The 27,997-nt window shown below is 36.2% G+C and overlaps 4 protein-coding genes across 5 annotated transcripts; all 4 read left to right on the top strand.

Annotated features, from left to right (window-relative positions):
- The first annotated feature begins 514 nt into the window (after positions 1-514).
- On the top strand, positions 515-1,442 carry LOC148586597 (voltage-gated hydrogen channel-like protein). The gene has a single exon (XM_088516087.1). The coding sequence runs from the start codon at positions 564-566 to the stop codon at positions 1,290-1,292; it is 729 nt and encodes a 242-aa protein (XP_088372213.1). The 5' UTR covers positions 515-563; the 3' UTR covers positions 1,293-1,442.
- A 4,482-nt stretch (positions 1,443-5,924) lies between these two features.
- LOC132179587 (uncharacterized) lies at positions 5,925-9,360 on the top strand. Its single transcript, XM_059592327.2, has 3 exons — positions 5,925-6,467; positions 6,920-7,694; positions 9,153-9,360. Exons 1-2 carry the CDS (start codon positions 6,343-6,345, stop codon positions 7,644-7,646), a joined length of 852 nt encoding a protein of 283 aa, XP_059448310.2. The 5' UTR covers positions 5,925-6,342; the 3' UTR covers positions 7,647-7,694; positions 9,153-9,360.
- A 1,220-nt stretch (positions 9,361-10,580) lies between these two features.
- Positions 10,581-13,417, top strand: EMB1692 (Ubiquitin carboxyl-terminal hydrolase family protein). Of its 2 annotated transcripts, none has more exons than XM_059591482.2 (2): positions 10,581-10,723; positions 11,480-13,417. In XM_059591482.2, exon 2 carries the CDS (start codon positions 11,761-11,763, stop codon positions 13,228-13,230), a length of 1,470 nt encoding a protein of 489 aa, XP_059447465.2. In that variant the 5' UTR covers positions 10,581-10,723; positions 11,480-11,760; the 3' UTR covers positions 13,231-13,417. The 2 variants fall into 2 exon arrangements, with proteins under 2 accessions (XP_059447465.2, XP_059447466.2); XM_059591483.2 differs by lacking the exon at positions 10,581-10,723 and adding an exon at positions 10,747-10,869.
- Positions 13,418-14,391: 974 nt separating this feature from the next.
- Positions 14,392-24,848, top strand: LOC132177299 (zinc ion binding/nucleic acid binding/hydrolase). Its single transcript, XM_059589561.2, has 14 exons — positions 14,392-14,996; positions 17,515-18,023; positions 18,110-18,214; positions 19,210-19,474; positions 19,576-19,638; positions 20,082-20,156; positions 20,244-20,359; positions 21,639-21,715; positions 21,815-21,902; positions 22,004-22,144; positions 22,224-22,450; positions 22,906-23,179; positions 23,335-23,568; positions 24,392-24,848. Exons 1-14 carry the CDS (start codon positions 14,726-14,728, stop codon positions 24,836-24,838), a joined length of 2,892 nt encoding a protein of 963 aa, XP_059445544.2. The 5' UTR covers positions 14,392-14,725; the 3' UTR covers positions 24,839-24,848.
- Positions 24,849-27,997: the final 3,149 nt, after the last annotated feature.

The raw sequence follows: 27,997 nt of genomic DNA on the forward strand, positions 1-27,997 counted from the left end.
TTCTCTTCTCTCCAACCTCCAAGTAACTTATAAGCTTTTCCTCGGTTAGTAATTCTCGCAAATCAGTATCACCGTCCAAAAACCATCTTAAAGAGTTTGGGGGTGGCTCGACCACTCCTATTTATCAAGAAGGTAGCCAAGCCACCTCATGAGCCATGAAGGTGGTTCGGCCAATACCTCCACGTGCCCAAATGGGAGCGGCCGGCCGGCCTTGATGCGTATCCACTATTTGTTATTCTGTCTTGAATATTGATGATCCCCTTTTGGTAAATTCAGTCCCAAGCGTGGCCTTAATAGTTGGACAATCCTTGACGCGTCTTCAATGGCGATTACTTACCCAAAAAGTTCTGAAATGACGGCATCATACAACGGCAACATGGCATTCAACGTGACCCTAAAGCATGCAAAAAACCTCAAAGCTTACTTGCACTTCACGTGCCTCTCTAAGCTATAATTAATCAATAAATTAATTAATTAAGTATCGTCAATCTCTTATATTACAGATGCCAAAAATCACAATCATCATGCACCATTATTATTGATCAATTCCTCAACTTTCATCAATGAAAAAGCTTCCTATATCCATCAATGGTTCCGGCCCTGATCAAATCCAAACACCCCAACTTCCCACCAACTCATTTTCCACACAACCCCTTGAATTCTCTGTGCAAAATCTCATAAAAAGCTGGTACAGACGCCAAAAATGGCAGCTATATTTCTTCAATTCCACCCCACAAGACCTGAACAGAGCACCATGGAGAACCCAGTTGGCCAATTTTCTAGAATCCACATCTGTTCATGTTATTGTCATTCTGCTGCTGCTTCTCGACCTTATCTTCACCATCCTTGAACTCTCCTCCTCTGTACTTTCATGCCCTCATGCAGAGGCGAACAAGATAGAGAAATTCTGGTACCATTATGTTGGGATTGCCATCTTGAGCATGCTCGCCGGAAGGGCTTTAGCTCTGGCCGTGGGGCTAGGCGGCTCGTTCTTCCGGCGACCGGGTTATGTGGTTGACGGTGCAGTTGTTGTGGGGGCGCTGGTTTTGGAAGCGCTGCTTGAGAGGGGGGGAGGCGGGCTGCTTGCCGTGGTGAGCTTTTGGCGTGTTGTTCGGGTTGTGGAGAGCGCTTTGGAGCTGAGCGACGAGGCCATTGAAGCGCAGATTGAAGGGATAGTGTGCCAGTTCGAGGCGCTGCGGGAAGAGAATAGGAGGCTCTTGGAGAGTATTGGTGAGAAGGATAAAATCATAGAGATGCTCCAGGAAGAACTTGATCAATTCCTCCGATTATGAGCACATTTTAGAGCAGGGGAGCATGCTTTTTACCGTTTTACTGTAGCAGCATGCAGAAGATTAATGATATGTTACATTTTATCTTATAATTATTTCACAACGTTGATGTAGTAATCCCGACTAATCATTGAATTTTTATTTACTTTTAATAAAGATTATTGCCACATAAACATTGTTAAATATTTGTAAAATAAAAATTGATTTATTAGTATAACAGCACAACTATGGCACCTTCCATAAGAAAACGTTCAAGGCCCCGATTATGGTAAAAAAGTTTACTCGATACTCTTTGATGAAGGACCCAATTAATTATGGTAAAAATGTTAGTCAAAGCCATTTTTGTGATGGCGATTTACAAACATCTAACAAGCTTTTAAACTTATCACCATCTAAGATATATTATCCTCCATCTTTTTCTTACGAGGAAAAACTTAAGAATAATGTTACATTTACTTCAATTTCTTTATATAGTTTTTTTCCACACCTATAAATGACTTTTAAAATCATCATTGAACATGAAATGTATATTTATTGAGTTTTGATCTAATGACCACATATGAGTGTGGAAAAATTGTATAAAAGAGTGGGAGTAAATGTAGCATTACTCTTGGATTAATTGTGAAATTGAGTTAATTGGGCCTATTTGAGATTTAATTGGCTCTAGCTATTGAAATTTTTTGGAAAGAATGTAATGGAGAGTTGCTGAAATTATGATAATTAAGATATATTTTGACAAAATGGCCATAGGAGGCCAGGAGTTGCATGCCAACATATTTTTTTTAAGCATATGGCGTGTGTGTGAGTGGAAAGTTTTGATAGTTGGACATAATATTTAAGTTCTAAAGAGAAGGCAATAGAAAATCAGCACACGTAGAATTGTGTATGACAGCAAAACAGTAGTCCAGCTAGGAACGTGTGATGGAGGATGTTGAGTGAGCTGGCTTGGAGTGAAAACTTTACAGCACGTGGATTTAGGTGTCTTGGTGAAGCAAGGGTACCTTAAAGAGGTAATTAAGCATGTGCTCTAAGTAACGTGACTAATTAAGGTAGCTGTCGTGCATGAGAAGTGAGGGTATATATATATGCTAGCTGCGAGCTTTACATAAGGGGCCAGTTTACTGCTATCCTATTTAATTTACTCTATTTAAGGACTATTTTTACCATTTTGTTGTTCATTAATAAAATACTTAGAGTGTAATTTGTAATAAATTTGTGGTATTCTCTAAATAGATCATTTTGTTGTACGTTAATAAACTAGTTAGAGAGTAATTTGTGATAAATTTGTGGTATTTTCTCATTCTGAATGGAGTTTTGTGTGGGTTTCATCAGCAGGGCTTTCAGAAAGCCTTGATCACTACCTAGCTAGTTTGCAAAGCTCTTAGTTCTCTTGCAGCTTCTGTATAAGAGAATATTGTAATTAACATCTTCAATGGTGGAACCATATATATCTCATGCTGCTTTTTCAAAATCAAATAATCACAGAGATGTATAACGACTCTATTTTGTTTTTGCATAGCCAATGGTAATTTTGTTGAGTAATGATATTAATGTTAGAAGCTAGAAGGATCTATCCTTTGTAGTCTATAAATACCCATGTAAACAAGTCATTTTGATCAAGATGAATAAAAGAATCAGAGCCCTCTACTAGTTTTTTTTCTTCTCTTCCATTAATTCTTGTTCTTTCTCTTAGTGTGTGTGAGTTATTCAATTTTCAACAAATTTGTCTGCCTACATCTAGTTTTTGCTAAGCTTTTTGAAAATCTTGGTAGTGTTCATATAGATTCTAGGGCACGATCCCTTATATCAAACAAAGTCGGAATTGATTTTGTTTCAGTTCAGTAGCCTACGAAAAAGAAGGAACTTTGCTTTTATTTCAGTTTTGACCCAGAAGTGAAGAATTCTTCTGAGAACTGGAGAAAATGCTGTTATGGGTTTCAGTCACATCATTGACCATATTATAATTTCAACAAATTCCATGCAGAACCTAGGAGTATTGGATATATTGTAGGACTTTGATTCTTAAAAATAGGAACAGCAAGTTGCATATATCTGCAAAGCATTGTAGTAGAGTGATCTCAATAATAGTGCAACGATATGAAACCTTCTCTTTTATACTTGTTTCGATCGTCTGCAATTTGGAATTTGTTAAGGATCCATAATAAGATGATTCAAATGAAAGCAAACCCCAATTAAGTTTATGACTTTCTTCAGCAATATTTTTGCTTTCTTTTGTATTGTTTTTTTTTTTTTTTACTTTCTTTCTTTTTTTCTTTTTTTCCTTTTTTCTTTTTTCCTTTTTTCTCTTTTTTCTTTTTTTCTCTCTTTCTGAAGAGGAATTAGATGGTGGAACTTGGCTTTTCTTCTGCATATTGGATATCGATGTGCACTTGAAGATGGGAAATTATAAGATGAAGACAGAATATGGCTTGAATATTACCCTCTCTAGATTTGTCTTTAACGAACTTTAGTTTAGTATTTGAATGGCACCAAGTTTACAGCAAGGATCTCTTGGATATACAATTATAATCCTCCTGTTTGCACAAAGCAAACAAAGATAGATAGAGTCCAGCAAACTCTAATTTTGCCAGCCTACCAGAATATAAACATTCTCTGCATGCCATTTTAGCATTAAAAAATAGTAACAGAAGAAAAACTAAGGATCTAACCATTGATCCAAAAGTCATAGGATCGTTGGATATTCACTTACCACTATTTCATATATAATACCAAGATATTTTAATCCATGATTCGGTCTCTGCTCTCATATCAAGTGTTAAGGGTCAAACTATTGATTCATAAGTCTTAAAACTATTGAATACTGATTTGCTTAAACCCTTAACTTTTAACCTTTAGTATAGTAACAGAAGAAGAAAATATAAGAATATTTGTGTTTCAGGAAGTCTAGAGCAAATTTTGTGAAGCACAAGATCTGGCACTTATATATAAACCCTTTGCTGCGTTTCGATCAAATTGGTAAAACTGCTTGAAGCGCACTTCTTTGTTGAAGAACCAAATCAGGCCATTACTCATTAGCTTGTCTGTGTTCATAGTAATGGTGCAAGCAAACCAAGGTGTATCTTTTTGTGCTTCGATTCCCTGCAGGATATAAAAACGTTCCTGGCGAATGACGACTTTCTAAAATTTTCAGCCAAAGAAAAGAAAAAATGTACTCCAACTAGCCTGAGGAACTCAGGCAACCAAAGAAAGAAACAAAAGAAGAAAACTCATGGGTTAAGACTAAACAGGGTATTAAGCTCTTTGGCAGTCAAAGATTTGCCAAAAACAGTATTTGCTGAAATTAAACCATCTAAAGCAAATTTTAGCTCAAAAGCTGAAACCATTTTGGCATGACTACTTATTTCACACAATACTTCTGCATTTTATGGAAGTCAATTTTATGAAGATGAAAGATTCATTACTCCCATTGCCATCTGAAGGCTTGGTTTTCTGATATTCCCAGTGCCTTCAAAAGGTGATCATATAAAATAACCTCCAACGTCTAAGAGATATGACAATTGACATGCAGCACTTGAACTGTGTCAGTGGCAAAACTTATTTAGAGAGCAATGCAAACATGCCCTATCAGAATGTAAGCTGAGCATATGTTTGGTGCAAAATAAGGAGGTGAACTTGAACTGAAAGAACAAACCGATTGTCAAAGCATTTATTTGGGGACAATGGCCCTAAGATGAAGGGATAACCATCAAGAGACCATGATGCCTGAATAACAATCTCACATAGGAAAAACTTCACCTAATATAATCCGTTTTGCAATCATAACTTCGAAATAAAAATTTGTATGATATATAAAATTTTTAAATTTTAAGAGTGATTACAAGAACAGAAAACCCCTACTAATAAGGAAAACCTCAACCATTCCAGCCTCCCAATATCCATATTCTACAATTGGTTTCATGGTTTTTGAATGAAGCTTTGGCTCCAATATTGATCATGTTGTTTCATTTGCTGCAAAATGTGGCTTCGAAGAAATTAAGCTGCAAATTTTGTGAAGTATGAAAGCACCACAGAATTGAAAACAGAATATCCACTTACAATAAAGTTCATTATCAAATCTAATGCTTGATTAGAATTTACTGTTGTGGGGGGAAATCGAAAGGTAGCTTCCCATTGAGTTTTACTGTTGTTGGATAATAGTAGATATTCATAGCTAGCTCCCCTTCTGCTAAACAAGCTTTTTAGCACAGCGACTTGCAAGATCTGACTATCCCTTATTTCTAGTTATAGGGGATGCTTTTAAGCATTTTTACCCAGAGATATGCAACTTGCCAGGGTTTTGCTTCAACAACAGTGAACTATTCGACCAAATACTAATGCTATTGGTTGATTTGCTTCAAAACAAAGGAAAAAAGGACAGTTTTGAGAGAGAAAAAAAAAAAAAAAAAAAAAAGTTTTTATTTTTATTTTTTAAATACAGTACATTATTATGTCGACCCACTGTGCCCTGTTTTTTGATCCACAAAGACCTCCCACAACAAATAAACAAAAACACAAAAACACAAAAAAAAAAAAAAAAAAAAAAAAAAAAAGAGAGGCAAAAGGAGAAATAAATAAATAGAATTATAGAACAACCAGCAGGGCTCTACAGCTCCCTCTTGCTATTACTCACCCTATCTGACACTGTAATTCCCTTCACCACCATCGTCAGCATACCCTTCTGTCTTCTGACCCTAGCTTTCTTTTCTCCGGCCACCTCTGAGCTTTCTCTGCAATTCCAAGCTTTTTCTCCTTCAAACTTCCTCTCCCTTGGTGCGTCCGACAAGTCAAACTCTTCCGTTTTTCTTTCATTAATTTCTTGCTATTCTTCTTTATGGGGTCTCTACGTTTCGTTTACCTGCTTTTTGATATCGCGCTCTCTTATCTCTCTGATCTCTCTTCCTGGGTTATCGAGGTCTAGGATTGGTGCTTCTGGTTGGTAATTTTATGGTGTTCTTGGTCCCGTTCTTGTTTGTATAGTTTCCAGCGGTTGTAATCTAAACTGGGTTGATTTCTTCCTTTCATTATTTTGATTTTTCATCATCCACTGATTGAAATGCGTGCTGTTCCTACAATGCTGTCTCAGCAGCAAAACCCACCTGAGATTTCGCATTCTCTGCACCAACAAATTGGTCTCAACGGCAATGGCATGCAAGCAGATATCGGGTCCTTCTCTATAAGGTGATTTCATTTTGAATATTATTGGTTTTGAATTTTCGCTGTTTCTACTCTTTCTGAATTTCTTCTTCTTACTATTTTATGCACCCGTATTGCATGGTCTGCGATGTTGCACTTGATCACATGCACTGCTTTTTATTGAACCGAATGTTCTTTCTTCAATGACATTGTGAATTTGTGTTCCTTATACGAAGAACATATTTGGGTTTTGATTAATATTTCGTAATATATATCTCGAGAAACTGATTGTTGAAAGAGTTCTAATTAAATTCTGCTTCACATGTGAATGTTTCCAATAAATGGGTGATTACCCTTTACCTTCAGATTTTTTGTAATCTTGTTCAATTGTTCTAATTCATTCATGTCTCAACTCCGGCATGAGTTTGAATTGCCATCTTGTTTAATGTTTGGACTCTTTCTCCGTGAATATTCACTTCTAATTGCCTGTATTGCAGACAGTTTGTTCTTGCTTCTCGTCAAAACGATATCCTTCGTAGCTGGCCATTTCCAGAGAAATATTTGCAAATCTGTTTCAAGCATGGAATCAGAAATGTGTTGCCGCCTCTTGAACCTCGCTATTCGGCTATTCAATCACTTAGAGGATGTGCAAAGTTCAAGTTTTCTGAACAAGATATTGAAAAGACTGATTCCTTTGACAATAAAGCACCAGATTCTGTTGAGCAGGAGAAACTTGTTAAAGATGAGTGTGATTCATACTCTCATGAAGAATTATCAAAAGTTTCAGGCCAGGATTGCAATTTGTCTCTTTCTAGCAATAGCTATAAGCTTGAAGAGAAAAATTCTGATATTCCTTCTGTTGATAAGAACAGCAAATCACAGATTTCTTCCAAGGGGTTGAGGCATAAGCGAAAAAGGTATAAGGGGAAACGAAAGAAGCGGTCAATGGTGGATATTTTAGCTATAGCAAAGCATTGTAATTTGGAGGATCTCCATAGAATTAACAGAATATTGGGCTGTGGTTCAGCAAAACCTCCTGAACATGGGGGTGAGCAAAATGGAGGAATGGTCGATATTGAGAGTAATTCCAAATCTGAACTCACAGATGAGTGCTTGGACAAGAAGTTTCAAGGAGATCATGATTGTGAAGCAGCAAATGTAAATATGTCGAGAGAAAAACAATGGGTACTAAAGTTCAAGTTCAGTGGATGCAAACCCAAATAATGAAACAGATACAAAAATATATATATATTCTCGGCAGTATATATCAAGGTACAATTTTTTGGGTCTATAATGTTTCTGCAATATACATGGTTTGATTCTTAAGATTTAAGGAGTTATTAATGTAACTTGTGGAGTTTAAATGCAAATGCTCTAAACTAGTAAGCATAAACACTCCAAAAGAGCTTAGTTAATTTAAAAGTAACTAAATTTATAAACGTTAGTGACTAGAATCTTCAATCATATAATTTCTTGTTTTTGAGTTTATTGCAGTATCCTGTTCCCTTTTGGGATCAAAAGTTCAGCATATAATTTCTTTTCCAATGTCCTCCCGAGTGTATAAGAGAATTGTTTGCTTTAGTTAATTTTCTGCAGAAATGGTTTCAGTTTTATTTTTATTTTATCAGGAATTGAATACCATAAAAGTATTGGGATACAAACTTTCATCATTTCAGGAGCTAGAAGTATGCCAATTGTCTTTCATGTGCCTATCATTACAACTGACAATTAAGTTTTGCACACAAACACATAAAAGTTCAAACTGTCATAATACACACGTACAATTTGATCGGAGGAAAAAATGAGAAGAAGAAGAATTTACATATCATGCATGCGGCCCTAGGTAAGATCCTTATTACAGGCAATTTGAAGAAACGTCATGTTATTGTGGTTAATAGGTGTTGTATGTGTAGAAGGAGTGGGGAGTCTGTGGACCACCTTCTCCGTTGTGAGATTATCAGAGCCTTATAGGATGTTTTCTTCAGTAGATCGATTCAGTCTGTCTTGGGTTATGTCTAGACAATCGAGTAGTTGACTTATATGCGTGCTAGTCGATTGCTGGTAGCACTTGGAGTGCTGCTTGTGGAATACAGCACCTTCATGCCTGTTATGGTGTCTATGAAGGAAAATGAATGACAAAAGTTTTGAGGACTGAAATGAGACTTTGGAAGAGATTAAGGGTTTATTTTTCTATACTTTGTATCTTTTGACAACTGTTTTTGTTTCCCCTTTGGTGATTAATTATCATGATTTTTTTTTTCTCTCTCTTTTTTCCTTCTAAGTAGGTGGTCTCTCTTGTATACTTTTTATGTATCTGAGAATACTTTAAGCTTTTAATGATATTTCGATTACTTATAAAAAAAAATATGTATAAGATTGTACGAGATTTGCTTAATACCCTCCCATATTTTCCTTTCCCGGGAAAGAAATATATATCTGCAAAAATAAAATCAAAAATTTGAAAGGGAAAACAATCACTCTCTTGATGTTCTAGCATATCGACCTTTATCTTCAGCTTTTACAATAAATTTGATGATTTTTCCTGAACTTCCTGCCTGAGCAAGCCAATAAAGCATGGATAAAACATGATCAAATTAATACATGAATGCCTTCAAAACAAAGTTGCAGGCTTCTGGTCTTCTGTAGTACATATCTTCTGGTCTATATATAGTTTTCTTTATGAGATTGCTATACATTTGATTGCTAATATTTCACCTTAATTATCCGCAGCTCCAAGCATGAAGAACAAAGCGGGAAAAGGGATGGATGGATGGATGGATGGATAGAATCAATGCATCTTTAGCCATTGATTTCTAACATATGTGCTGAATAATGCCAATGTATTGTGGAAGAACCGGATTCCATAGCCAATCAAATTTCAAATAGACCCTTCTATTGCCTCATATCACAACTAAAATGAGATGCAACTTTCGTTATATTTGATTTCAATTCATAGTGAGATTCTCACACTCACTTCACTTGCTTAATTTTATTTTCTTGTCTATGACAGGTCGTTAATTTCTGTTTAAGGTTAATAAAACAAAATAATAATAAATAAATAAATAAATAAAAACGTTTGATGCTGAGCACAACTAGAATTCTTCTCCAACCATCACAATTGGTGCATGGTATATATCACACTTTTATCTTATAATTATCTTACAATGCTGACGTGCAGTTACAACTAACTCTTGAATTTTTTTTAAACAGGTAGTGATCCAAGGGATGGTTGGGACGGTTACGTTAGCATTGTAAGATAGGTGTGTTATAAAAATGTGATTTATAACATTATTCTAAACGAAAAACATATATATATTTTTTTTCCAAAATTATTAATATAAAATATTTTTCAAAACATAAAACTCTTTTTAAATAGGAATTATACCGTAAAATAGTTTACCATTATATTACATCAAAATACTTTTTTAACTAAAATAAAAAATCACGGAATGTGCAATAAATAGTATTAAATAATTGAAATAGTTAAGGGAAATGCTATAACCCTTGTTAATATATATATATTATGAACACTATCACATTAGCCGAGTAAAATAAGAGTGTAGTATATAGCATTACTGAGTAACTAAAGTATCAATTTTTGTGATAAATTGTGTGTTTCTAAATCATAAGAGTAATACTATTCTTCACACTTATTTATCATATCAATTTTACATTGACCAAAGTGCCACTTTTTAAGTATTTTTTATATCAATTACTTTAAAAAAAAAAAATAGCCACTTAAAATACGTCACGTTAATCCTTATAAAATATATATATTTATAAAATAAATATGATAAATGGTGCGCTTTATTTAAACCATAAAATTAAAACTCGAAATATGTGATCTGTACACACTGACATACTAAAGGTTGGGAAAAATAATCCTCTCTATTTTAAATTCTCTCAATTTCCTCCGATTAGTGTATTTAGAAGGGCAAATTTTTCCAAATTTTTTTGAGGTTAATTTTTGGACAATATTACCCTTCTAAATGCACTAACTGGAAAAAATTGAGAAAATTTGAAATAGAGAAGATCTTTTTCCAAAGGTTGGTCACCTACGGAAAAATAAAATAAAAAAAATTAATTAATTAAAAAAAAATAAAAATATAAAATATAAAAAAAAGTTGCAGGAGATAAACTTAAAAGCTCTCACTCGACCAACGTCCCTAACCTCAGCAGAAGCATCTCCTCCTAAGTCGTAGGGTCTCTCATTTGTGAAAGTAGTACCTTTCCTGTCCTTTCTCAGGGAGGGCTAAGACCCAAAGCTTGCACGAGTGAGACATATAGCTCAATATCTTCAGGTGAGTTAATTGCTCTGTTATCTTTGTCTTCCATGCATGCAGGCTTGCAGCTTTCTTTTCGTTTCTCCTTAATAGCAGTAATATTCCATCACCGTTCTTCTCTTTGAAACCTACTTTCGGAGTCCTTAACTTCTCCAAGCTTTACAGTGAGTGAACGTTGACATTTCTAACATGCTCTCCATGTGTTCGTTATAATGTCTAAGTGATTCGCATGAATATCAATTGCAATTGGAGTTTGGAGTGGCAAACCAAAGAAGGAACCATCAACCATGTCTGCTGCTCTCTAAATACATACGAGTTGTCATATCGAAATTAATTGCTTAGAGAAGAATACTTGCTTGCCGCTTGACTTTAGTTGATTTTTTCTTGATATTACCCAGGAAGAAAGCTATGTTTTGTTAATGTATTTTAGGAGGGTTTTTTTTTTTTTTCGAAAATGTGATTTGAAAAGGTTAAAATTTGTTTAACTGAACGTGAATGTTCTGCATAATACTTTTATGTATGTATATTTTTTTGTGTATGTTGCGAATTCTAATGACCCTATACAACTGTCAGTCCCTCCAGTTAAATTTTTTGTTGTTTTGCTATAGAATATAAATGGTTCTGGTTTTAACTCAATCTCAAACCTCCAGTAAAAATCACCATATGAATAGAAAATAGTGTATTCATATGTCAGCAACCATCCAGTGTGAACTACGCATTTTATTTAACATATTAATACTTTGTTAAGGTATGGCAGTGAATGTCTTTTTGCAGATGGTAAGGAAATCTGAAAGAAAATCCGCAATATGCCTGCTGCAGATGAAGCACCTATCATTATCACCTATGTAGCTATATTCCTTGATCAGTTGTGCTTATCAGTGAGAATTTTGCTTCAACCTGCTCAATAGCAGCAGCCCTTTTGAGGAACTATTTTATGTTACAATCAGTTGGAAAGAATGAGATTCATGGTATTATATTATGTAATCTCCTGGCAATGTTACCCTCCTTCAACAAGTTGTAGGCTTTAAAGCTTGTCGTTACTACAAGTTTGAAAAATGGCACTGTCCCTGCCTTTCTCATCCCAAATGGATTGCCCTATCTCTTTCCTCAATTCTAGTTTCCTCCCTAGGAATCCTTCTTGGTTACATGGTAACATTAACCAACATTACAAGAGCAGTAAGAACTTCAAAAATCTGTCCATTTCTATTTCTTGTTCATCTCGCAAAATTGTTCAAAGCCCTTCGCTAGACAGGCATATTGTGAAGCAAAACAAGATTCGGTTTGTTCAAAAGCTGAAAACACTGCTCCTTTCTAAGCCAAAACACTATATGCTACTCCACATTCTTTCAAAATGTCGATCCTACCTTTCCCTTTCAAAGCCTCGCTCACTCCTCTCTATGATTCATCGTTATCCTTTAATTTTTGAAGTCTTCTCAGTCCCAAGACCACCCTTACCATTCAATGCTACAAAATCATATTCTCAACTTTGCGTCCGTCTAACCCCAGCAGCAGCAGCCCTTGCCTCCCAGGAATTAAAACTCAAATCAGCAATCTCAATGACCTTGGCAACTAAACTCCAGAAACTTCTCATGCTTTCATCTCACCGTCGGCTTCTTCTGTCAAAGTTGGTTCACCTTGCTCCAGATCTTGGTCTCCCCCCTAATTTCCGTTCCCGTCTCTGCAATGACCACCCTGACAAATTTAAAACTGTGGATACTTCCTATGGCCGTGCACTTGAGCTTGTATCTTGGGATCCACACTTGGCAAATCCTCTACCCTCTCCTGAAGTTCATTCACATGATATGATAGTAGACAGGCCTTTGAAATTTAAACAGCTGAGACTTCGAAAGGGACTGAACTTGAAGAGACATCACCAGGATTTTCTGATCAATTTTGGGGAAATGCCAGCTGTATGCCCTTATAATACTTCTGCGGGGGCGTTAGCAAAAGAGTCCATCGAAGAAGAGAAAAGAGCTTGTGCAGTGGTGAGAGAGGTGCTGGGGATGATGATTGAAAAGAGGACTTTAATTGACCACTTGACTCATTTCAGGAAGGAGTTTGGGCTACCCAACAAGCTGAGGGGAATGTTTGTGAGGCACCCAGAGTTATTCTACGTAAGTTTGAAAGGGCAGAGGGACTCTGTGTTTTTGGTGGAGGGGTATGATGAGAAAGGAGCCCTATTGGAGAAGGACGAGACTTCGGTTATAAAAGACCAGTTGATGGCGTTGGTTAGGGAAGGGAACAAGATGAGAAGAGAGAGAAGAAGGGCTATGATATATAGCTATGCCACTGGTGACTCTAATGATGGTGATGATGATTACGAGGTTGATCACAATAATGATGATCATGATGATGGTTTGGATGATTTGTTCGATTATGAAGATTCAGATTTGGATTGTGTCGTCGTGGTCGGTGATGATGAGAGCAGCGAATCATTAGGCCACATGGAGAGTGGGGCGTTTTGGACTGCAGATTCTGCTTCTCTTCTTAATGATGTAGATGGAGCAAATATGGAACCTTGGTAATCATGAATATTGTTGATGAAACAACGTACATATCTTATGGAAAATAGTAAAAGTAAGAAATAATTTTTTTTAGTGTTATGATATCGTGATGCAAAGGTAGCAATTGTAACATAAATTCATACACTTTTGCTTGTTGCATTTATATTTACTAGAAACAATCTTATACTACTTGAGCCATATTGGTCTATTCTACTGGGGTATATGTCAACCTACAGGTTGGGTGCTTGTTTTGTTGATGATGCAATAAATGTGTTGAGAATAACTTCAATGTGGTATGGGCACAAACCAAGGCTTTTATGCCCACCATTGAGAGGTTGACACATCTGCCTAGAACAACAAATATGTATGTGTTAGCAAAACACAGGATCTCACCCTTCTTACACTATAAAAAAAAAAACAAAAAAACCCTCCCAACTCAGCCATTGCCCACCGTTCGCCGCTAGCCAGACTAGATGCCGCCGCCGCCTAGGATGGATCTCTCTCTCTCTCTCTCTCATCGTAGCCATGAGAATTGTCTCTCTCCATGGTTTTAGTTGATTTCATCAATGGCAGGAATCGGTTGTGGTGTGGGAGATCTCGGCTTGTGCAGCGATGTCTGGCATGGGTGGTGGTTGGAACGATTCTAGATTTACGGATCTATGGAGAGAGAGAGATCCCGGCCTGAGCGACGACGTCTGGCATGGTTGGAGGTAGTGGTGCTTGTGATGGGAGGAGTGTTTTTTTATTTTTTATTTAAAAAAAGTGAAAGAAGGCTAGATCTTGTAAGCTGCTCTCTAAAATGTTATTTAGTAGTTAGTACGTAAAAAACACATGTTTTTTGTCTACCTATAGACTAGTTTTTAAGAAATTCATATCAATTTTTTAGGGTTAATTATATTTTTTCCTTTAAAATACTATTCATTTACCCATTGTCCTTAAAAGTATTTGGATCCTCTCCAACAGTCCATGTAAATGGGAGGGTAGAGTTGTCAAAAAAAAAAGAAAAAAAAAAGTGAAATTATAATTCTACCCGAAATCTCCGTTTATGAGTAAAAAAAAAATGATGAAAAATTGACAATACTCTAAATTTAAAAACTAAATTATATATATATATATTAAAAAAAAACGGCGGGACATTTTTGATCTCTCGTTGCTTTATGAGGGTAGGCGCGATCAACTGGTTCTTCAAAATATAAACTATTATTTTTGAGATTTCAAAAGCTTTCACAGGAATGGAGCTCTTAATTAACAGCTAGGGTTGCAACGGGTTTGGGAAATTTGGGGGCAAAGCAGTTCCCGAGCGGAGTGAGAAATAATAGGCGGGGCAAATCACTGCAAGTGCTCAATCTGTGTATATAACATATACAAGCCAAAATACCCTCACAATGAGACGCAGAACCTATAGAGAGACGAAAAACAAGAACAAAAGCGATTCAAATAGAAGCTCAGAGAGAGTCTCTTTTAGATTCTGATGGAGAGCAGAGAAAATAATTTTTATTTTTATATGTAGCCCAAAATGCTCCGCGGAAGAGAGAGCTTGATCCGATTGGTGGGCAAACGGCGTCACTTCCTTCCCAATCGTGAAACTCTTCTCTCCGCCCCTGTCGGCACCGGTAATGATGGGAAAGTCGTCTCCGTTGAGAATGCAGAGGCTCATAAAAAATTAGACGAATGCGAAGAAGAGAGAGAATTTGGGAACGAGACTTGTCACCCAGAAGAATTGGTAACTTGCCCTGTTTGTGGGCACAAAGTTAGTGGGGAACACAATGCCATCAACACTCATCTTGGTATGCATTTCTTTTTTCATATCATATATATTTATTGATTTTTATGTGTACTTTTAGGAATATATGGGTTTGCAGCTTTGGTGTTTGTGATAAAGCCACTACCGGCTTCTTAAAATATGCTTGCATAGGAAGTTGTTATCTCTTAATGTTATATGGTGGTTGGCTTCTTAAACTTGAGAAGCTTTCTTCGAGAGAGAAAAGAGAGACTGAAAATGAAGAAAAGAGAGAAGTTTCCCAGCCTCCGGTCCAATCAAGATACAAATCCTCATTGCTCGTTCATTAATCAGGAGGCTTCTTAAATACAAATGAAAGACTGACAAGGACACTAACATTTAACCAACTTGGACTCATAACTCACTAATTCGCACATGATTACAACTGATCCTTAGACCTCTTCCTCTTCTTCCACTAACAGCTCAAATTTTCCCATTTTTCCTTAGAAACCAGCCACGACAGATCTCTTCCTAATAGCCTACTGACAGGAATCTATTCGTGGACACCTAAGGCCCGGGCGCATGTGCCTGCCTCTTCAATTAACCTTGTCCTCAAGGCTAGGGAATTTTTGTTTCAGCTGGCCATAGTCTTCCCGGGTTGCATCTTGAATCACGGACTGAGACCATTTAACGAGAACTTCAGAGGTTGCTTGGTTTCCCCCTATTTAATCATTCTTCTCGGTAAAATAGTCTATGTTTTTGGATGCAAGATCTATTCTTTGGTGCTCAGGCAGGGTTGGTTGGGCTGTAGCCCTAGATACCAACTTCTTTTTAAGACAGGATACATAGAACATTGGGTGGATTCTGGTGTCAGGTGGAAGGTCCTGCTTGTAAGCTACTTTAACAATGTGTTGGATTGCCTGATAAGGGCTGAAAACCCTTGTTGAAACAGTGTGTTGAAGAAGTAAGAAAACTCAGTCTCCCACCTCAAATTTTCATTCTGTTCAATGAAGGTCAGCAAATATTTTCATTCCATCGTGGGCTTGTCTAAAAATTCTCCTTTAGAATATAGTATCTATCTAGTGTGATGTATGGAATATATGACAAAGGTATGGAATATATGACAAAGGCGAATTTCTTGCTCAAGCTTCTCAATCTGGGAAGGAACTGCTCGCTACTATTACATGTGTTAGAACAAGCAACGGATTGTGCTGTGCAAAAGCCGTTGCATGTTAGAGCAGGCAAGGGATTGAGTTGCACGGAGGTGGAGTGGGGCGGAGAGCGGTAGAGGAAGACTTACATGCTGTCGTCAACACACGCTCCAACAGGTAAGTAGGTCCGTTACCGGCCTGCTCCGGACCAAAAAGACTTAACAGGGCGGAAATTGAAGTGGAGGACATCTCTGGTCTTTAGCACTTCTTCAACAGCTTTCACCCTTGTAGTGCTTGGAATGTAGGAAATGAGACAAGGGGGAACACCATATACAACTTCGTAAGGGGTTAGTTTGGTGGAGTGAGTGTTGGTGTTATACCACCATTTTGCCAGTGATAACCATTTGGACCATTATTTGGGTCTTGCTCTAATGAAGCAACAAAGGTAATAGTCGAGGCATTTATTGACTATTTCTAGTTGTCCATCTGATTGTAGGTGGTAAGATGAACTAAGACCTAACTGAGCTGGTAAAGGTAGGATCTTGGTTACTGACTATGGTGGAAGACGTGCCATGCGATTTGAATATGTCGTCCAAGAAAGTTTACCTATTGTAACAACTGTGTATGGATCGGAAAGGCTGACAAAGTGGGCATACTTGGAGAGCCTCTCGTCTACTACCATTATCATATTCTGGCCATGTGAGAGGGAAAGTCCTTCTATGAAGTTCATGCTAATTTCAGTCCATACTGTGCTTGGAATTGGCAAAGGTTGAAGGAGGCCTGCTAGTTCCACATTTTCAGTTTTGTTGCAGTTGACATTCATCATACTCTTGGATGAATCGTCGAAGATTGTTACGTTTTCCTTTCCAATAAAACTCAAATTTGATCCTTTGCATAGTCATGATATTAAATGTCCCCCTATAGGGCTGTTGTGCAAATGTTGCATTACTTAAGATTTAAGGGCCATATTTGATCCTAAACATACCTGGTCTTTGTGTGGAATAATATTTGTATAGATTTCTTTTATGGCTTCACTTATGGATGGTATGGAATAGCTGAATTTGAACATTCTATGGGACGGACCAATCGAGTAATGATATTGAGGCATCCTCTTTTGCATTTTTTAATTTCTTGGATTACTGGTTCTCATTTGTCTAGTCTTCTTCCCTTTTTGGACCATGCATTCTTTACATGTTTAGTTTTTTTTTTTTTTTTTTTTGTATGAGGAACTCACTTCTTGTATACTTCTAGTGTACTTGGGCGGTGCCCCAGTCTCTTTTTTGTTGATGTTGTGTACTTTACAAAAAGAAAAAAGAAAAAGAAAAAGAATCATGATTTCATATTGTAACCTTTTTTATCTAATGTTTTAATATCTCTGATTTTTGAGTGACCGTATTGGATGCTTACTCTATGGTTTTGATGAATGGCCCCCAGATGCATGCCTGTCTCGAGGAACCAAACGAAAATTGACCCAACAGACTCTTCTTCAGTCAAACTTCTGGTCACAATCTAAGGTTCAAGCTAGTTCCTTTGAGTTAGAACAGTTAGAAAACAGTGTGTGTGATACAGGTCTCGATGACCATCGTGTACGCAGTGCTGTTCATGGATTGCCCGACTTTAGTGCTATTGAAGAAAATGACATTAATCTGTTTGGATCATCCCTAAAGTTAGAGTCTGTTGTGCAAACTTACAAAGATGGTCCGTCTGAAAACCCAATCAATGATGACAGGATCAACTACAATCTGGACACCACCCAACTATTGTCCCCGAAGAATGAGGTTCTTAAAGGTGACAGGGATTTAACTATAGATGACATGTCTGGGGTTACTCTCGAAACTTTTATTGTTGGCCGTAGGTTTAGTGATGAAAAGGAGTTACATCTTGGGGCAAGCATTTCTCTTCTACGAGACCCTGATAATGATAAGGATCCCAATGCTATCAAGGTTACTCCTCTATTCTGTGCTTTTGCCTTTAGTTTTAAGTTTTAAATTATTTATTATAAAGGCATTGCATGGTCCTTTTGAGTCAGGTTGTTTCTGCAGATACTGGATGTGGTAAAATGCTTGGCTTTCTCCCTCGTGAATTAGCTCAATATTTGTCTCCTTTAATTGAGAAGTTCTGCCTAAGCTTTGAGGTAATATATTTCTTAAATTGGAAAGAATCATGCCTGAATTTCTGTGCTTTTTCACTTTTTCAAGTGTCTGGTAGCGTCTTCTATATTATATAAATAGTAAGGCCTAGGGGAGTGCTTTCTTGAATAAAGTTTTCTATGTACCTTTGGCATCCATTCACATCAAACTCAATAGAGCTTGTCGTTTCATTGATGGGATTGCTCCCACAGTTCTTTTCTTTTAACATAAATAAGGATATAGTGTAGTTAAAAAAAAGAATGCAACAAAGAAAAGCAACAACCTTCTGGAGTGATGATCTAATTAACTATACTCCTTGAATAATAACCAATAAAAGGTTATTGTTATTGAACATTACACTTGTTTTTAAACACCTTGCATAATTGATTGAACTCAACTAAGCCTTAATGCCAATCAAACTGGGTTTGCTACTTCTTGCATAATCATATGTGATGCGATAGATTGGTGTTGTATTTGTAAAACTAGTGGGGAAACTCTGGATCATCTCCTTCTTCATTGTGATGATGTGAGAGATTTGTAGAGTGTGGTATTTCGGATGTTTGGAGCAGAGTGGGTTATGCCTAGACGGTAGTGGATCTTCTGGCTTGTTGTAAAGGAAGGGGTCAATCGGAATGATATTAATATTCTTTGGAATTTTATCCTTTTTTTTTTTTTTTTTAATATGGTGCATTTGGAGAGAAGGAATGCGCGAAGTTTTGATAATTGTGAGAAGATGAGTTCGAATCTACAACTCTATTTTCTTAAATCCCTCTTTGAGTAGATCTTTGCTAACCCCCTTCGCAATAGCTCTAGCTTTGTGGATTTTGTGCTCTCTTTTCTCATTCTTGACTTGTTGAGTGTCTTTCTCTTGTATAAGTCATGCGTACTTGGGTTGCACTCCTTTTATTTTTAATGATTTATACACACACACAGAGATATGTAAAGAATGGTGAAACTACTTGATTTTTGTTCTCATCATGGTAACTTTGGGATCTTTCAGGGATGTGTGAGTTCTGTTCCAAAGAATCCTTTTGATTACGTTCCCATTCAGATAGTGTGTCACAAGAGCATATTACATGGTGAAAACGAATATGAAGGTGTAGAGGCTTTCAAATGTTTGTGGAAAAATGCTAAGTGTGTAGTTGAATTTGCAAAGGATTGTCCACCCAGCATGAAAAAATATCAGCAGAACTTTTGTCTATTAATACACGAGGTTTTAAGAAGTAATCCTCACCTATTCACAGATGATGAAAAAAATTTCATGGGTATCAAATCTAACTCTGTGTCTTTGTTTCTTACCCCCTTTTGAGTTCTTTTTTTTCCCTGACAGGCTGACTGCCTTATATGTTGTGCTATATGTATGCAGAATCATTTACTTCACTCTCAAATGATAGTCAGAGGCTTTTCGTTCGGCTTTATTTACGAAAAGGTTTCTTATCATCAGATAATCTTTTCTCATATATTAGTTTTAGCTGTGCATCTCTAGTTATCTTGTCATTCTTCTTACAAATGCATTACCTGTATTCTTTTTTTTTTTTACTTCAAAAAAGAAGTTTCTTAAGATTTTAAGTTATTGCTATCATGTATAATTTTTGTTCATTTTAAGATGCTTGCAAGTTTGACATCTAGTCACTTTTCTTTGCAATCAGCTAAAACAGATTGAAATTTTGGATTGACTTATGTTCACTCTAATATGATTTTACTCATGTAGCAATTCCTTGACATCAAAATTAAGTAATTGGTGTGGTAAAAAAAATTTAAAGTTGATGGCTAAGCTTGTAGCTCCTCAAACCATATATATCATCTATCAGATTCTCAATAAATAAATAGCATATTCAAAGGTGAAATACTAAATAGAAATGCATACTTCAGGGCCATGGTTCCGGATGTCTCATGTTTCCTACTCAGAAGTATTGGATCCTCAAGAAGCAGTCAAGGGTCTCTCTGGTAAAAACATAGTAGTTATATTTCTTGTATGTTTTGTGGCAAATTTCCAAATGAAGGTCTTTCTTGATATCACTTACCATACTGCAGCAACAGGTTATATATGTTCAGTTGAAGATACAGATGGACTTCATGACAATGACATTAAGGAAATGTTGAATTTGCTCACTGTTTCTGAGCTACGTGATATTTTGGGCAACCTTAAGGTTTGCAATAATGGACATTACTATAAGAATTTGGTCCCATTCTGACTCAATTGAGGCAGCATCCGCTATTTTAGTGCGTCCTATAGTGGAAAATTGCTATGGTATTATTATGCTAATAATGTATTTTATTGTATTGTGAAAATCTGTCTCCATTATACATTGTATTCTTCAGATTTCATTTTGGACAAAATTAGTAAAAGTCAAAGAATGTTGCATATTTCCAATATACAATTTACTTCTTAAAACTATATTAAGTGTTCATATGGAGGCTTGGGACTGAACATTCTTGTAACTGATGCATAGCTAGTCTAAAGTATGAATGAAGAATGTTAATGTAAGGCTGTAGTCGGCATATAACCATCAGCCAGATCCTTTCAGATTTTTGTGCCTAAATTTAAAATTACTTGTCACTTTAGACCTGTCACGGGCTTAGTTGAATTTATCTGAGTTTTGTAGTTTATATCATATTACGTTTCTAAAATTTTGAGTTTTGACATATTAGGTCTAGTAACCATTAAATGCATACCACGTGGTTCTGTGGTGCAGAAACCAAAGGCATAATTGGTTTTTGAGCACATTTCTTATGTTATACTAACAGGTGGAGCATTATGGGTGGGTCCTTCTAAACTTGGTTGCACCCATAGTTTTCGCTCCAAAATTGATTAATTGGCTTTCGATGACTACACAGTAAGAGAGCTACTGTGTGGACAGATACGGGTCAAACATTTTATTCATACTATGTATATTTGTATGTATGTTTGTGTGTAAATATCCCATCTGTTGTCTGTCTATATGCATGTAGATGTTGTTCTACATAAACAAATTACACGTATAATTCATATCGAACACTCATTGTTTTACTCTATTAATTCCTAAAAGTAGAAAACGATATTTGTCCCGTTAATTAAGAGTGCAAGATATAGGCTACTGACTATCCATATAGTTATTCTTTTGCTGGCATTGTCTTCACATGCTTACTGCCTTGAACAGCATTTTAATTGTGCTTGTCCTACCAAATTGAGGTTTTAGCATTGTCTTTCTGGTTTCAAACTCAATGAGCAAGACAGAGCATTTCAGTTGAAATAATATATTCGCTCAATGAATTAGATTTAGAAGTTATCATTATCTGATAAAACTTATGCTCTTCCTAAACAAGTGAAATAACTTTTAGTAATGGACTCTTAACTCTAATCTCTCTTTGATCTGAAGTATGCTCCGGTGCATTTTTTTATTGTTATCTGATGGGTCTTATGTTCAATTGTTTTGTGCTTCTTTTGAGGTTTCAAACTGTAATCATGGTACGAGAAAGAAGAATCTTATTGAATCGCTTCTCTGTTCATATGGAGATGGATTATGGTATGAATACAATCTATAAGAGACTTGTTGACATTTTCAGTTAGGTGTGTTAATGAGTGTATATTAAGTTTATCTTTTTCTTGCTCTCTTAATGTGCAGCCCATCCCTACCAAGTGTGATTTTGGATAAAACTGGTGCCTGTATTAGGATATCTTCAAAATCTGAATCCTTTATCTGGCGTGCTGAGGTGCTCTCGTGTCTTCTAGTTTGTCATTTATATGTGGCAGCAGTTTGATTTAATTGTAATTTCATCTAAAATGATCTTTATGAATTTCACTGCCCCTGCAGAGGCTTTTCTTCCTGAATAGCGAGCAAGATCTATCAGCGTTTCTACTAGTTGACTTGGGAATCGTCAAGTATCCAACTTACAACTGCATAATTTCAGAACAAATCTTCTCGGGTCGAGATGACCTGCTGGCTTATGAAGAGGTGTTACCATTGTTTCTATTTAGTAAAAAAATATTGACATTCAATTGCCTTTACCATATGTGAGGGTCATGGATTACAGGCCATCGAAGTGGCACAACTAATGGATCAAGCTCTTGATGGAAACGCTGTTGAATTAGTGTTAAAATGCATAAAGATTGCTGACTCCCGTATTTGCTGCTCTCCTACGAAAGCAATTAAATCCTTAAACTCTGAATCAGCGGCTACATTTCTTTCACGCTTTTCAGCATCGTGGGTCTACTCAAAAGTGGTCTCATTGGGAGTTTCCTTTCTCGAGCGGGAGCGCAGGTATTAATGTGTTTACAAATTGTTGCTTCTTTTTATGTGCTTATACTGCGAACTACAACATTAGCCTCTGTGCCTGATTTCATTTTTCCATTAATATGTTTCTCCAGTTGTATACAGTTGAGTAATCATGTCTCACTTGTGATTGTTTTTATGATAATAATTTCAGTGTAAATTATGCGAAGGGTTTAGTTATAATTAGTATCTTGATAGTGGATATAGAAATCAAAAGGAAATACCACAGTAAATGTTAAAGAAGGGTGGAAATGTGTTAAAACTCACATTTTTCGGCATTATGCTGCCATTGACTCAATATGCTTTTATGAGGGATTATTAATGGTTACAAAACCTGCAAATGCAATTACAGGTATTAGTAGTAATGCAAAATTGTTGGTCTCTGCACTTCAGCATATGGTTATTCTATTTAGCAGCTGAAAAAACATTTTTCTTCTGCTCAGGTATAAGGATGCAATAAATTTACTCAAGTGGTTGCTGAATTGTTTTACTTGTGATGGAAGAAGAGGATATTGGACACTAAGGTTGTCAATTAATTTGGAGCACATAGGGTGTCCCAATGAGAGCCTTGCAGTTGCTGAAGATGGATTACAGGATCCATGGGTGCGTGCTGGTTCAAGGATGGCACTGCAGAGGCGAATCCTTCGCTTAGGGAAACCACCGAGGCGCTGGAAAACGCCTAGTTTTTCAGCATCCATCAAGAGGAAAATCACAGAGGTAATTGCCTGGTTCTTTTAAGAATTTTAATGTTCTGATATGCTTGTTAAACCTTCAAGTCGAAGTCATTAAGTACATCTAAAACTTGAAAGTAGTAGACGCCTAAAAGTTGCTCCTCTTCCAATTGTGACTGATGTTGCTGGAAAACATTTTAGGTTCATGTTCAAGGGAGACCTTTGAACTGTGAAATGGGCATGAAAAACAGGTTTTATGGAGAAGATGGGGAGCAATGTGGAGTTGAGCAGCTTGCCCTACAGTACTATGCTGGGGAAGGAGGCGGATGGCAGGGTGTTCATACAGAGAGTGGCATTTGGTTGACAATATTTGGGCTGCTTATGTGGGACATCATATTCTCTGATGTACCTAATGTCTTCCGCAACAGATTTCAGGTATGTTTATATGTTTGTTTATTAATTTGTTATCTTTTCTTCAGTTTCTGTCACAAGTGTTTTGTTTCTAGTATGCTTTTTGAACTAAAGTCTTTCTTCTTCAATACTCTTTACCTCCAGCTGCTTTAGACTTTCTTAACGTACTTGCTTTTCATGTTTTTTTTTTTAGTCTCTTTTTTTTTTTCCTTTTCTTTTTCTTTTTGTTTTTTTAGTTAGGTGTTTCTCTTGTATACTTTATGTGTACTTGAAATACGCTTTTGTGCTTTTAATGAAGTTTTGCTTACTTATCAAACAAAGTATTGGTGTAGAACTTCGTACTTTTTTTGATAAGTAATTGCAAATTCATTAAAACTTGCAAATGCGCAACTTTAGCACACGAGAAGTATACAAAAGAGACACCTAGTTAGAAGCAGAAAAAAGATCTAAAAAAAGTGAAAGCTTAAAGTATTAAAATCAAAGGCGGCGGTCCAATGATAAAGAGTCTGAAAGCTTTGATTCCACCAATGTCCTCTCACGGTCTTCAAAGCTTTGATTGTTTCTTTTCCTCCAAAGATACCACCTAAGGCAAGACGGTATCATCTTCCAAACTTCATCAAGCTACAACTTGCCACCCACTTAGCTAATAGGTCGAAAATCATTAATGTCAACGGTCTTGGTTTCTTCGGTATAAGAGAAATGAAAGTGGCATTGAGGCTATTTTCAAACATACCTCTAGCGTGAAAGTCATGTTTTGTAACTCTTTGTTTTCCAAATTACAGTCTCCCAGTAATTTCTTGTCTTTTTGCTTCTGTCAATAGGCTTAAAAGGAATTTCCATTTTGCAGACAGCACCCTTGGATTTGGAGTCTGATAGCTTTTATCTGGCAAGAAAGAGCTGTATAGAATCTCATCTACAAAAAATTCATACTGGCATGGCTGAGGGGATCCTCATCATGTCATGGGAATCCCATGTGGGAACAGCTTGTAGGGGAGTTAATTGGAACCGGCATTCCCTAACTGAACTTCGGGCAGCTGTTACATGTGTTGGTGGCCCTTGTTTGGCCTCACTGTGCCAACATCTTGCACAAGATTACCGGAGCTGGTCCAGTGGAATGCCAGATTTGTTGCTATGGCGCTTTCATGGGGAGTACAGGGGTGAAGCAAAGCTTGTTGAAGTGAAAGGCCCCAGGGATCAGCTGTCTGAACAGCAGCGAGCATGGCTACTTTTTCTAATGGATTGTGGGTTTAATACAGAGGTTTGTAAGGTGAGCCCTCTGCCAATGTCTGCATGACAAGTCATATTTTTTTTTTTTTAATCAAATGCGGGAAAAGGTTACAAGGGAGGATCATTCCCACTCTTGATCCTAATAAAAGAGAGAATGGGAGATCCTATGGGAATGCTTCCAAAAAGAGTGGAAGAAAAATATGACAAGAATGCGTACGACGATGAAGTTCACAGAAGCCATTCAATGATTACGTGGACAGTTTTCCATGAAAAATCATCCTCAAAATTTGTGTATGTAGGCAATAATGCATTCTTCCGACTGCAACCAATGTTGCAGAAAACCCTACACTACAAAAAGTCAAGGTTCTATTTTGATTATTGTCAAGGACTAAAGTCAGGAAATAAAACGGTTCAGCTTCTATCCTAGAGTCAGAGTTCGACAAAGGAAATTGATGGTGAATATTATCAGCCTAGTCAGGTAAGGCCATATCTTCTGTATAGTGGATAAAATTGAGGAACCTTCTGGTATTTTTGATCAGTTGTTAAGCAGATGTATCGATAAAGAGTTCATGTTGATGCTCCCTGATTTCAGACGGAAGCCTGGGAATAGGAAGATCAGATCTGTGTGATACCTGGTGGATATATTGGTTGACGTTAAGTGCCATAAAATTCTGTCATATCTGTATCTACCATATTAAATCTATAGAAAGATCATCGTTAGCATTTAGAGAAATGAATCTATCAATGGGGTCACATTGATTGAAAAACGACAAAAAAGAAAAATAATTTGGGTGTGGATTGATAATGTTTTTGATAAGTGTGTTTATTATTATTATTATTTATTTTGGTTTGAAAAAGTGTCTTGATGATATAAATGTGAGAAGTATTTTTTGGTGGATTCACATTTGAGAAAAGATATTTTGTGGGATCCACTTAAAAAAATTGTTTAATTGTGTTTTCAAATAAATGAGTATTAAACATGCTTATTTTGAGGGGAAAAAAAAATGTAGAGCAAATGTATGGTCACCCACAATGGGAGGGGGGTGGTTGCACTGCACTAGTTGGGTGGCCATGTGACCATCTCTAGCCTATTGTGATGGTTTGTGGCCACTTCTAACCATGACAAAAGTGGCCACGCAGCCACCCATGGCTTGTGATGGTCATGTAACCACTCTTAGTCTCTTGTAGTGGCTACATAGTCATTTTTTATCAGGATACTTACACGGTCACCTTTTTTCTTCTAATTTTTAAATGTTTTAAGTAATAAGTTAGTTCATACCCATATATAAATTATGTACTATCTTTGTCAAAATACAAAGATTAAGTACTACCTTTGTCAAAATATTCTTATAAGGTGCAGAAAGTTTTATAAAATGTATATTATAATTTCACTATGTCTTGACCTTCTAATTAACCAATAAAAAGTATATTAACTCGGCAAATGCTATAAGAGACCACGCCACATAAGCTTTGAAAAATAAAAGGTAATACATAGCATTACTCATTTTTAAAACACAGTTTGGACATTAAAGTATAGGGTTAAAGTTGGGAGAAATGATATCCCTACATCTCTTAAGATTCTCTCATTCATCTCCATCCACATGGGTCTTACATATCCAATGGTAAATTTAAGGTGGAGATGGATGGGATAATGGTAAGAGATGGAGGGATATTATTTCTCCCCGGTAATCATATCATAAGAACCCTAACTGGGGACACGTGGAGGAGCCTGAGTTGGCCATTGGGAACAGTGAATTCATCTCATCTAGAGCTGCCTGTGTAGCATATAATATGTTAGTTGCTCAGAGCATTAGCTCACCAATTGTTGACTTCTGCCTTTGTAGGAATATGACTTTTTGTACAACTTCCAAAATCTCCCTCATGTCCTCTTCTTCAATGCATCATTTAGTCCACTATCCTCAAAGAACCCAACCACTCTCCCACTTAGCCTGGCTGAGCCATACACATACTCATGACTTGTCACCTTTTTATGTCACCAACTGTTTCCCCTTCGGATGAAGGGCTTGAAAAATTAAAAATGTTATACTTCAAAGTTGACAGGGATATCATTTCTCCTTTATTTTGAACCCATATATATATATATATTTTGACTCACATTTTCTCGATAACTATTTTCTTGGCTTATATAAAGTAGGATTGACAATTTTTTAAACGACTCGTATACTCAACACGAAATTAACAGTTTAAGATTTTATATAATTGGGCTTAGGTCAATTAAAATCAACCTAAATTAACATGTTTTTTTGAGTTAGCTCATCCTTGCGGGTTGTGAATCTTTGTCTCGACCATTTTAACTTGTGAGTTGGCCAAGGCATATAAGGGGCATAATAGCTTGATGTCATCCCTTCATTCGACTTATCACCAAGGATTGCACTTGTTGCAACTTGTGAGGCATACATACATATACACCACACATTCCCAATATCAAAACCCCTTAATATTCAAAAGATTATTATCATTCTGATTACAAAGTTAAAAATAATAGCATAAAAAACTAATAAAATTGAAATTATACAAAGTTAAACCATTTTAATAAAACGAACTTAAACTTTTGTACAAGTTTAATCCATTTAATAAATGAATTTAACTCCAATTAAGGGTGCGTTTGAAATTATGATTTCGCAAGAATAATCTGCATTTTTAAAAGTTATCGCAAAACGTAAGACGTTTAGCATTACGATTTAAAAAATATTTAATTTAAAATAGAAAAAAAATCTGCGATTTCAATAAGCAGACTAAAGGATGCTTATTTGAAAAAATTCAAATTTTTACGATTTAAAAAAGTAATGATTTCAAAAATGCTATTTTTAAAAATACATTTATTGAAACCGCAATCTCAAACAGACCTTAAATTTTACAGGAATTGGACTTGGGTTATTTATAACGAGTCTTCCGTGGGATAAAAATGTCATTAAAAGAGCTTTAGAATTTTAAATAAAATTTTGAATTATTTGTTAATATTTTTTTTTAAAAAAAAAAAAAAGAAAAAAGAAAAAAGAAAAAGAAAAAGAAAAGAAGTGAGTTAATCTGTTTAGGTTGCGTTGCGTGCGTCTTGGCATCAAATCGGTTTCAATCCCCCATGCGCATGTAAAGTCGGTTTGCCGACAACACCATCAAAACCCCCCACGTCCCATTATTATTACGCAACTACACACACACAAAAGAAAAAGATAAATAAATAAACACTTAAAAATTAAAATTAAAA

Source organism: Corylus avellana, chromosome 4 (assembly GCF_965113065.1).
Source record: "Corylus avellana chromosome 4, dhCorAvel1.hap1.2, whole genome shotgun sequence".
Lineage (NCBI taxonomy): Eukaryota > Viridiplantae > Streptophyta > Magnoliopsida > Fagales > Betulaceae > Corylus > Corylus avellana.